A 12,026-nucleotide genomic window follows, 5' to 3' on the forward strand; every position below is an offset into this window, starting at 1 on the left:
CGGAGTTGGGGTGCAGGAGTATGGCGTATTAATTAATGTTACTTTTGTCTTAGTAGGTCACTTCACCTGTGTACTGCATCAAACTGATATACAAAAATAGAACATATCGACCTTCACCAGTACTTTTCTGGAGTCTATCGACCCGTGTCGCTAGCACCCCGGTCACACGTTCAGCATGCTATGATTGATGTGATTGTGTGTTAGATCCAGAGGCGTTGTGGTCCCTGCTGGTATCGATGGATAGTGACAGACTGCACTTCACGACGATGATTTGGAGATTTTACGTACGCTTACTGACATGATACGTATTTCGCAGACAAATCCACGAGAACATTTTGTGTTTGATCGAAAGTGGGGTGACTATGATCAAAAGATAGGGCAATCTGAAAGGAACATTACGTTTGTATGTTTAACGTCTGAATTTGGAAATTTGCCAGAAGCGGTGGGAGGAGAGGAAGTACAGTGTAGTTCAGTTGGTATTTGTTGTTTGCTTTGGTTGGGGTCGGGGTGGGTTGTGGGTTTGCTTTTTGTTTTTGTTTGGGTGTTGTTGTCTTTTAAATGGGGAGGGGGTCATATCAGGTAATGAGTTTCGGTTTGTTTTTATTGGTACTAGTGGGTTATGGATTATGTGGCATTTAGTACTTTTATTCGACCTAAAAGGCCAGTTGTGATTAGAAATATACCTAAGGTTTTGAAGACTTGGGTTTAGTGGGCTTATAAGTGTTTGATTACACAATGCCATTTTAGATAGTGGTCAAATGTAGCTAACATATGTTATATTTGGGATTACACTTTCTTATTAAAGTACAAACTCTAGTACGTTTTTGGGTTGAGTCCCATGCGGAATTCGAACCCACACCCTCAAAGTCTGGCACCTAATCACCAGCACACAAAGTCAGCCGCCTAACCCGCTCAGTCACCTTGGAAAAAAATTCCGGGTCTCTGTTTTCTAGTTAGTTTGGTTTAGGCAAGTTTGGGAATTTTACCCAACTTTGTTGCAGAAGAATTTTGTGGACTACTCTGGGTTCCTCTTTTTTATTTTGCTAACTGTTCTATGGAAATGACAGTGGTTGCTGTGCAACGGGTCCTGATGCAATTCTCACTGAGTACATTGAGCGAAGTCCTGTGTGCAGATTGTAAAGTCGATAACAGAAATAGTTTGGTGCTGACTACCGTACCTACGTAGTTGGTTGTTATTTAACAGTACAAGGTTATTCTGATCAATCCAGTAGGCTATTGGCGGTATTGATCTTTCTTCTAGGAGGGTCGGTGGGTGTTAAAGTTCCCCAAGTAGATGGGGGAATATGCGTCTACCTCCTTGAGGGCCTAGAGATCCTCATGCTTTATTGGTTTATTTCTGCAATTGTATATGTTGGCGACATTTATTGTTCCTTGGATTTGGTTTCTACTTTAGGAGAAATTATCTCTTTATCTCTTTGTGGTTTATTTCCTTCCTGGCATGATCAAGATTTGGGTCAATGGAGTCTTTCTGGTTTAAAACGGGGTAGGGTGAACTTTGATTTGGGAGTGAAGTGAGTTTCCTGAACACATATGATATGGGGACAATTACTTTTGCCGAGTTTAGTTTATCGTAAGTGGTTGTGGTCGGGCCTTATGATTTAGAGTCTGTTTTAGGGTTTATTTAATTGGTGGGAGGTAATTTTAGAATTTTGTTGAAGTATTTATTAACATGGTAAATGACAGCGACGTTAGCTTTAATTTGTATGCCACCCCGTGGAATGTTTCTATACTTGAGCTTGGTTATGTGTGCTGGTGGATTTATGCGAGATTTGCGAAATTATGTAGGGTTTGCTAGTTTTGTTCTGTTGTGCAAGACACAACTCGTATATCGAGTCTGCACTTAACATGGAATGGTGTAATAATTTGATTTAATTCTCTCAATCAGTCAGAATGAAGCTGCAGGCATGGACGTAGCGTGTTGACAGGTGCGCTGATGAGCGTGGATGTAGGGTGTTGATAAGGTTACAGGCCGGAAATGCCACATTTCCGAAACAGATAGCCTAAATTGATGTGGCTCTCCCGGCAATAGTTACGGTTGCGTGAACATGGAATGTGGCTCTCCCGGTTATGCTGTCAAAATATGCTTAGTGATTCAAACGCGTTACCGTATTTAACAAAACAAGACATCTTTCCTCATCATTTTATTCAGATCACAACAGGTTTTGTTTCTTTAATTAGCACAATATAATATAGTAATAGGTATATAACATATCATAATAATATCACAAAATAATAATAAATGTTAATCTGTAAAACATAATAATAATGTTAATGGTTTAGTTTGTTGCCATGTGTACAAACAGATAAAATGGCGTAAGATCGCAAAACATTTTTTTTTTTTACACCCCTACTGCAGATGGGGGTCGCCCCGATCTTAGATATACCAACAACCAACTTGGAAGATTATTTTATGGATGATGCTCCCTGGCTAAATCATGTGAAACATATATTTTGTAAATGCGTCTGTATTTGTAAACCCCTTGCATTATACTCAATCCTGGATCATATCAAAATCTGAATCAATCCTGAGACCAGTGAAATCATCTAAAGGACAATATTATAAGATTTTTAAAAACTCACCTTCACTCGACAAATACTTACTGCTGTCTCAAAATATTTGCAAACCTATTCTATGTTTTAAAAATCTAACCATAATTTGTCAATAGAAAGTGGGAGATGGACGAATCTCGCATGAACAGAAAGAGTATGTAACCTTTGTAACTCGCAGTTAAAACTTTGTCAAGGCTAAATACTACTTTGAGCCGTGGTGCCAAGGTCATTTCTCGCTGCCTATATACTCATGGAAACGAATAAGGGAACACATGAAAGTACAACTATTCCTTTATTCCTTTCAAGGTTTCTTCACGTGGTATTTATTGCACTGTGAGTAAAATTCTGCAAATAAATGAAGGAACACTTTTACTTTCATGTACACATATTAATGAGTAATAATGCATTTTGCTCCTGAACTTTCTGGATTGATAGTTCACTAAGCTCCATATCTTTGTTCTATGTTTCTAGGTAAGGGGGATGTCTAAATAAATCGGAGCGTTTTTCTTATTATTTACATTTTGATCAATACATAGTGAAACAATTGAACTGAGATCCAACATCACCGATAAAGATTCTGTAGCCAACGAGTATTTGTGTTCAAGATTATTCTTGGGTTGGAAGATTTCCTCGGAAACAAATTCCTTTTGTAAAAATAATTCCTGACAAATGACGCTTGAAACGCTGGGACATTTAGTCCGCATTCAAGACATATTCAAACTTCATGCGTTAATTAAAAAAATTAAAAATAAACTTCTACATCTATAGAAGGTGAGGTTGCGTGTGACCTGTGGGTCAAGAACATGAAATGATAGGTAAATATGAAACATTTCTACCTAAAACTTCTTCAGGAACACAGCGATTTCTTTCACTATCAACCATTGTTTGTGTTTTTCCATAAGTGTTATCTGTAAACATTGTACATCTGAAATGGTTCCGTTGTGATAATCCAAGCGACCTTCCGTAAATGATCCTATCAAAGCAACAGGAATACAAGATGGCGGTTTAACCAAAGCTGTATACCGCCTGCCATATTCCAAAATGGCGTCATGTGCCCGGTCTCTTTCCGGGTCAGCGAAATGACCCGTTTCTATGGCAACACCACTTATATCCTGGGGATTATCAAATATTACAGTAATTGTATCTCCAGAATTGGGGTTTCGTCCCCAGAAAAATCTTCCAGTTTGTGATTTGTTATAAGCCATGCTAATATAATTGTCTTCAAATGTGTCTATAGTGGAATACAACTGAGCTGGTGGATTATCTCCCTTGTGTTTTTTAACACGACCTTCAAAGTACACATCCACCATATCACGGGTCGTATTACTCAATGAAGAATGATAACCCACGTGATTAAATAGCGTCGGAATTCTGACAAATCGTTTCTTTTGTAACATCAGATTCAGAAAATGCAACAGCAAGAAGTCACATGGTTGTTCGTTGTAGAAAGATCGCAAGAGGTTCGCAAGTTTAGGAATATCAATACTCTTGTAAAGTTTTCCAATGTAACCCATGACTGAAAAGTCCAGCATCGTCCACGTGTGCTTCCGCTCCTGGATGTAGGACCTTATTTTTTGTACGTATCCTTCCGCGGCTGTGACGTCATCCTCCAGCTGCAAATAGTACTCGGATAAACCTTTTGCATAGTTCATTAAAAATGCATAGTCAAGATTCTGTTTTGACCTCCATTTGACTCTGTATTCTGCATCTCCGAATGTTGACCTCAGTGAGTCTAAAGGCGGGTAGTAGCTATCTGGCGGTGTTATCACATGAATAAATCCGTTCAGAACATACGCTGAAAACTCATCTGTGAGAGAATGTTTCAATTCCGAAATATAGGTGGCGTTGTGATCGTTCACAGAAATAACAATAGTTGTGTTCTGGCGGTCAGTTTCAGTGCTGTGGTCGATCAGTGACTGTAACGTTGACAATAGGTATGTTCCATTTTCCCTGCACACTGTTGGTATTCCAATTGTTAGGAAACCTGAAAAAGAAGCAATGTTAGGCGTAGTCTTATATGAAACATGGTTACATTGGTTCTTGTTTGCTTACATGTGCATTAAATGAGTTTGTTCATCTTACCCTTCGGTCACCACACAATGTAGGTTTAAGACACTTATCAGTAGAAAAATGCTTTGGTGTGTGATTTGTTGCCTCGCGCAACATCTATCTGAACTGCTGGACACATTACCTGTTATCTGACAGACTGCTTTGTTGAAGCAGCATGGAGTGGAACGGGCTGATTGGACAAGATTGTCAGTTCAGGCGAGTGAGTATTCTTTGGGATCGCAGGTCAGCGTTGGTTCCCAGCGCCCAATGCTGGTCGTAAAAGGCACCCTAATGGATCGGTGGTTAGATGCTGTGGTATCATTGACTACCAACGTACCCCACGAATCGTGGTTCACTGATCTGACAGGCATCGGTCTATCATGGCCTCTGTGCCCCCTAACTGATCTGACAGGCATCGGTCTATTATGGCCTCCGTGCCCCCTAAATGATCTGACAGGCATCGGTCTATTATGGCCTCCGTGCCCCCTAATTGATCTGACAGGCATCGGTCTAATATGACCTCCGTGCACCCTAAATGATCTGACAGGCATCGGTCTATCATGGCCTCCGTGCACCCTAAAACTGATCTGACAGACATCGGTCTATTATTGCCTCCGTGCACCCTAACAGACATCTCTGACAGGCATCGGTCTCTTATGACCTCCGTGCACCCTAACTGATCTGACAGGCATCGGTCTATCATGGCCTCCGTGCACCCTAACTGATCTGACAGGCATCGGTCTATCATGGCCTCCGTGCACCCTAACTGATCTGACAGGCATCGGTCTATCATGGCCTCCGTGCACCCTAACTGATCTGACAGGCATCGGTCTATCATGGCCTCCGAGCACCCTAACTCATCTGACAGGCATCGGTGTATTATGACTCTCCGTCGGCTATCATGGCCTAACTCATCTGACCATCTGACAGGCATCGGTCTATCATGGCCTCCGTGCCCCTAACTCATCTGACAGGCATCGGTGTATTATGACCTCCGTGCACCCTAACTGATCTGACAGGCATCGGTGTATTATGACCCCTATGCCCCCTAACTTATCTGATAGGCATCGGTGTATTATGACCATCTGATAGGCATCGGTGTATTATGACCTCCGTGCCCCTAACTGATCTGACAGGCATCGGTGACTAAGGCATCGGTGTATTATGACCTCCGTGCCCCTAACTGATCTGACAGGCATCGGTGTATTATGACCTCCGTGCCCCTAACTGATCTGACAGGCATCGGTGTATTATGACCTCTATGCCCCCTAACTGATCTGACAGGCATCGGTGTATTATGCCCCCTAACTGATCTGACAGCCATCGGTGCCCCCTAACTGATCTTACGATTGTATTATGACCCCTATGCCCCTAACTTATCTGACAGGCATCGGTGTATTATGACCTCCGTGCCCCCTAACTTATCTGATAGGCATCGGTGTATTATGACCTCCGTGCCCCTAACTGATCTGACAGGCATCGGTGTATTATGACCTCCGTGCCCCTAACTGATCTGACAGGCATCGGTGTATTATGACCTCCGTGCCCCTAACTGATCTGACAGGCATCGGTGTATTATGACCTCCGTGCCCCTAACTGATCTGACAGCCATCGGTGTATTATGACCTCTATGCCCCCTAACGTGCCCCTAACTGATCTGACAGCCATCGGTGGTGTATTATTATGACTGATCCCTATGCCCCTAACTGATCTGACAGGCATCGGTGTATTATGACCCCTATGCCCCCCTAACTGATCTGACAGGCATCGGTGTATTATGCCACTTAGGTTTTCTCATGGTATGCTCCTTCAGTTGGCGTTACCTTTCTGCAGTCTCGGTTTCCCAACGACGGGAATGGCTTCACCCCACGTGTCTTCATGTGGCTGCTGCAAATGAAATGAACGAGATCAGAGTTGTTCAAGTGGTCATTGGTATAATTGGTCATTGACATAATCGAGTATGTTCAAATACTAACCTCGTTACAAGTAAATATTCACTTCACGGATATGGACCAAAGTAAAATACTCGGTATATCACCAGCAATAACCATCCAACGAGAAGCAAGATTAACATTTATATGTTTTACAGGTCTACAATGGACTCTGTCTCAATCAGACTGAATCATCCTGATCTCTGCCCACAGTGAAACAAATTTACCTAAATCAGGAAAATCCGTGACTTTGTAAATTCTCCCTGATCTGGACTTTCTTCATTTCAGGCAAACTAAATGCACTTAAGGCTAATGTATAAAGTGGCTAACGCTTTCCAATCCTGTTTAACCTTTTACACTTATCCACGACACTCCTTTAGGCTGTAAGCGTCAACCCGGAGAGCGGAAGGTCGCGGGTTCGATCCCTGACCGCGTCATACCAAAATACGTTAAACTGTGGTACTTGTTGATCCCTGTCTGGCGCTCAGCATTAATGGGTACCAACAAGGACTGGTCGGTTCGGAGTCCGTATAATGTGTCTGAGTGGGGTATTCGTGCTGAACTGCCACCTGGTATCTCAGTGGGCTAGCACTATAAAACCAGCTTAAGTCTGGTCTAGTACAACCAGCCACACATACACACGCATGCACGTCGACATATAAGCGAAATATTCTTAAGCCCGACGATAAACCCCGTTTCACCTCACCTGACCTCACCTCATATGTGTATAACTGCCTTCAGTACACTACGTTTCATGAATGAGAAAGACATCCTATCACCACACTACCATAGCAAGAATGTACCAACAAACTATTGTGTGTACAAAAGCTCCTAATTCCAAATCTTCTGCAAAGTTCACCAGAAGGAGGGGTATAGAAAGACTGTTAAAGACTGTTAAAGACTGTCAAAGACTGTTAGCTTTATAATATACTGAACATCACTGAAAACGCACCAGTCTAAAATTGTCCATATTTTCATCAAGATGGATTTCAGCATGACAATGATCAATGGGTATAACTAACATGAAGTCGAAGCGCATGTCCAGTTGAAACAAAATGCTTTAGAAACAAGTTCCTGTCCACTGTATGACTCTTAATTCCAAAATGCATCAACATGCAGCCACGCCATGAAAAAAGGCGCGAAATCATACTGACTGTGACATTAAAAGCAGGTGTATGAGAACCGATTCTCATTGCTTCACTAACGATTGTGAGACGAGGACAGAGATGCCGAGGTTAACACCTGACGAAAGAGAACGTGCACTAGGCATGATTCAGCTTGGCACCAGCAGCAGGGATATTGCTCGACAACTTGGACTTGGCCACTCCACCATCGTTAGGCTTCATAGACGACATCAGTAGACAGGCAGCACCCGTGACCTTCAATGACCGTGGCAACAACGTGTTACGACGCTCCATCAGGATCGCCATATTGACCTTGTCCATATCAGTGATTGAACACTGCCGACTGCAAGGACTGCTGCACTAGTTCACGGTTGACGTGGGGTCATCAGCGCTGACTCCATGCGACGCCGTCTATACGCTACATGGCTCCATGCTCGACGTCCTTACGTTTGACCAATTCTGACTGACAGACACCGTAATGAGCGTATACAATGGGTTAGCAGGCATATTCAGTAAAGGTTACAACAATGGTATGGTGTGGTAGTCACTGACGAGTCACGTCTTCATCTACGTAATGCTGACGGCCGATTACGTGTTTAGCTTAGACGCGGTGAACGTTATGCTGATGAGTGTGTGGTTCAGACAGGCCTTTGGGTGGTGGGAGTGTCATGGTCTGGGGTGGAATAAATTACAATCACAGGAATGCCTTCATGTCTGTCAAGGGAGAGTTAATGCCCTTTGTTAACGTGAGCAGATTCTTCAGAATCACATCGTATCTGTCTTCAATCACCACAAGATGTCCATACTTTTCAACAGGACAACGCACGGGCACACACAACAAGGCTTTCCATCCAGTATCTGGCCCAGCTACACATCCAGGTTATTCATTGGCCAGCACAGTCGCCAGATGTATCCCCCATGGAGCACTTGTGGGACGAAATTGGTCAACGTCTTTAGCGGCGACAACAGATGCGAAACATCCGGGAACTTGAGGCTGCACTACTGCAGAGGTGGAATGCCATCCTCAAGAACTCTATTCGGACGCTTATTGACTCAATGAGGAGACGTTGAACTGCATGTGTCAATGCAAATGGCGGTCACACGCGATACTGACTTTTCGATTTGACCCCACGTGTGTTTGATCCTTTCTGACTGGAACATTTCAATGAATGAGCGTCTTTTCAGTGTTGTTGTTTTTGTCAGTCTGTTATTATCCACACAGAAAATATCAATTCCTTACACGTGCTTTTAATAATCTGAACTTTTATAAGTGGTGCGTTTTCAATGATGTTCAGTATATTTTACATAAACCCGAACCCATTGATTCCAATACCTTTTACCAAGACAACTGCCTTGGAAACAAACTTGCAATCCAACCGCTATTTAGACAGACACCTACCGTGTAACGTCTCGCTGCGTTGTTGTCGTCCAGTACCGTGCCTACAAAATAAATGTTGAAGGTACTGTCACGGTGAAGTGGTTTCATGTAACATGTGCTATATAGATACTGATGCTGGTATGCAGATGGCAGACCAGGTAGCCGTTACTGCAACGTGTTCTTATGTTACTCTATGGATTCGGACAAGAGTCAGGGCAAGTGAGGTGAGGTGAAATTGGGTTTAACGTCGTGCTTAAGACTATTTCGCTCATATGACGACGTGCATGCATGTGTATGTGTATGTGCGGCTGTTTGTACTAGCCCAGACTGAAGCTGGTTTTATAGTGCTAGCCCACTGAGATACCAAGCCGCAGTGAAGCATGAATACCCCACTCAGACACATTATACTGACTCCGAGTCGACCAGTCCTTGTTGTACCCATTAATGCCGAGCGCCAGACAGGCACCAACAAGTACCATATTTTAACGTCTTTTGGTATGACGCGATCGGGGATCGAACCCGCGTCCGCTCCCCGGGCGGACGCTTTTACCACTACACCACGGAAGCGGTCGTCAGGGCAAGTAGTGGTTTGGCATTCATACTGCTTTGGATAGTGAGTGAGTAAGTTCAGTTTTGCGCCGCACTCAGCAATATTCCAGCTATATGGCGGCGGTCTGTAAATAATCGAGTCTGGACCAGACAATCGCTTTGGACAGAGTTCCAGTTATAAATATGTTGGAGGAACATCCAAACTGATTCAAGTCTTAGATGTTTTCCACTGTTATTGTTGGTTCTGACAAGCAAATCACTAATCATGTCATTCTACTGCAGATTATGGCAAGTCTAAGGGACACAGCTCTAATCATTCGACAACAGATCATGGTAAGCCAAAGGGACACATCTCTAGTCATGTCATTCAACAACAGATCATGGTAAGCCTAAGGGACACAGCTCTAGTCAGCCTAAGGGACACAGCTCTAGTCATGTCATTCGACAACAGATCATGGTAAGCCTAAGGGACACAGCTCTAGATATGTCATTCAACAACAGATCATGGTAAGCCTAAGGGACACAGCTCTAATCATGTCATTCAACAACAGATCATGGTAAGCCTAAGGGACACAGCTCTAATCATGTCATTCAACAACAGATCATGGTAAGCCTAAGGACACAGCTCTAGTCATGTCATCAACAACAGATCATGGTAAGCCTAAGGACACAGTTTTAGTCATGACATTCGACGAGAGATCATGGTAAGGTTAAGGGACACAGCTCTAATCATGTCATTCAACAACAGATCATGGTAAGCCTAAGGGACACAGCTCTAATCATGTCATTCAACAACAGATCATGGTAAGCCTAAGGACACAGCTCTAGTCATGTCATCAACAACAGATCATGGTAAGCCTAAGGACACAGCTCCAGTCATGTCATTCAACAACAGGTGATGGTAAGCCTAAGGGACACAGTTTTAGTCATGACATTCGACGAGAGATCATGGTGAGGGAAACAGCTCTGCGCAACAAAGAACAGAGTGGACCAACTCCACTTGAGAGTGACGGACAGAGTTGATGTTGTGATACAAGTAGTTGTCAGAGGATACTGTTTAACAGTCACCAGTATTCCAACTACATAACACTGGTCTGTACATACATTGTCTATATCCCTTTAAAGTCAGCATTAGACACCTAAAAGCAAGTCCACACAGCTTGTAACCAGACGACTGCATTATATGAGGTGGTATGACGCTTTAGGGAGCATTCCCGTAATGGCAGACCCGTGAAGATCCGGGTTAGAATTGGTCTTTAGTAACCTATGATTGTCGTAAGAGGCGACTAACGAGATTGGGTGGTCAGGCTCGGTGATTTGGTTGACACATGTCATCGCATCCCAATTGCGTAGATCGATGCTCATACTGTTGATCACTGGATTGTCTGGTCGATTACTTAGATACCGCCGCCATATACCTGGAATATTGCTGCGTGTGGAGTTAAACAACCACCCAACCAACCCGCAATAGCGCCCAAGGGGATATGTGACATTTTGGTGCACTGCTCATAATCAGATCTAAGTTTTCTCTACTGCTGCAAGCCGATCTGAAAGCACCCCGTTACAAGTTACGTCAGAACGACCATTCATCTGATTACTCAGATCGTCCTTTACAAGGTAGCAAAACGTCCTAATGTGTTTTATCATTGTATAACCTAGACTCTCTATTGTTCAGTTTTAAGATTTTGAATCGAGAACTTTGTCACTCTATTCATCAAATAGTATTCTAGAAAGACTTTTAACTAAAGTCGTAAAACCCGATAAAGCTTCTTTCCGAGTAGCTTTAACTTCCTGTCATTTCATTGGTCGGTCTAAGTTCGTGTATGTTCTGACGTAGCATGTAATTGCACCTAAGAACTTGAGGGCATCGACCAACCAGAGGTAGTTAATGAGTTCACAAAGACCTGATCCACTACCTTCTTTATTTCCTTCTGCGACAACTACTTAACGACACAATGGACCCTGTCGGAAATGCTACTAATTGGTCATGGCTGAAGGGACTTAGTTTAATATGTATTATGGTCATTATACAAAACGTCGATCGCAATAGCATGTGACATGTAAAGGATACACAAAGGAAGCTGAACCTGAAAATACTTGAGTATTTACAATGGTAAATAGGTACCCTGTGTCATAGCAACCCCTTAAAGATGTATAACATTTCGTATTGACCAGTAAACGTTATATTGAGCCACGTTAACTTTGCAAAAAACGGAATAGGGTATGTAAAAACATTATTATATTCAATCATTACTCATTTCTGTAACCAAAACAGTCTATTGTGCGAGTACGGTCTGGTTTTTGAATCAGTATCAATTAGATGATAGCGTTCTGTTCAAACAGTTCTCTTCGCCACAAAGTGTCCATCAAATTAGGGCATTAGCGCAAAGCTTACCACTTCCGGTAGAGCAGGTGGTCGTCATC

General features: G+C 42.9%; 1 protein-coding gene across 1 annotated transcript in view; it reads right to left on the minus strand.

Annotated features, from left to right (window-relative positions):
- Positions 1–2,850: 2,850 nt before the first annotated feature.
- LOC124255977 (alpha-1,3-mannosyl-glycoprotein 4-beta-N-acetylglucosaminyltransferase C-like) overlaps positions 2,851–12,026 on the minus strand; it is a gene marked incomplete at its 5' end in the record, with an annotated part of 36,920 nt that continues 27,744 nt past the window's right edge. Inside the window, 3 exons of the mRNA XM_046689928.1 lie at positions 2,851–4,555; positions 6,444–6,507; positions 9,075–9,115. Of these exons, the coding sequence (XP_046545884.1) occupies positions 3,408–4,555; positions 6,444–6,507; positions 9,075–9,115 (1,253 nt within the window). The remainder of the gene's footprint in view (positions 4,556–6,443; positions 6,508–9,074; positions 9,116–12,026) is intronic.

The sequence above is a fragment of the Haliotis rubra genome, unplaced genomic scaffold, assembly GCF_003918875.1.
Source record: "Haliotis rubra isolate DU_JTF1 unplaced genomic scaffold, ASM391887v1 Scf614, whole genome shotgun sequence".
Lineage (NCBI taxonomy): Eukaryota > Metazoa > Mollusca > Gastropoda > Lepetellida > Haliotidae > Haliotis > Haliotis rubra.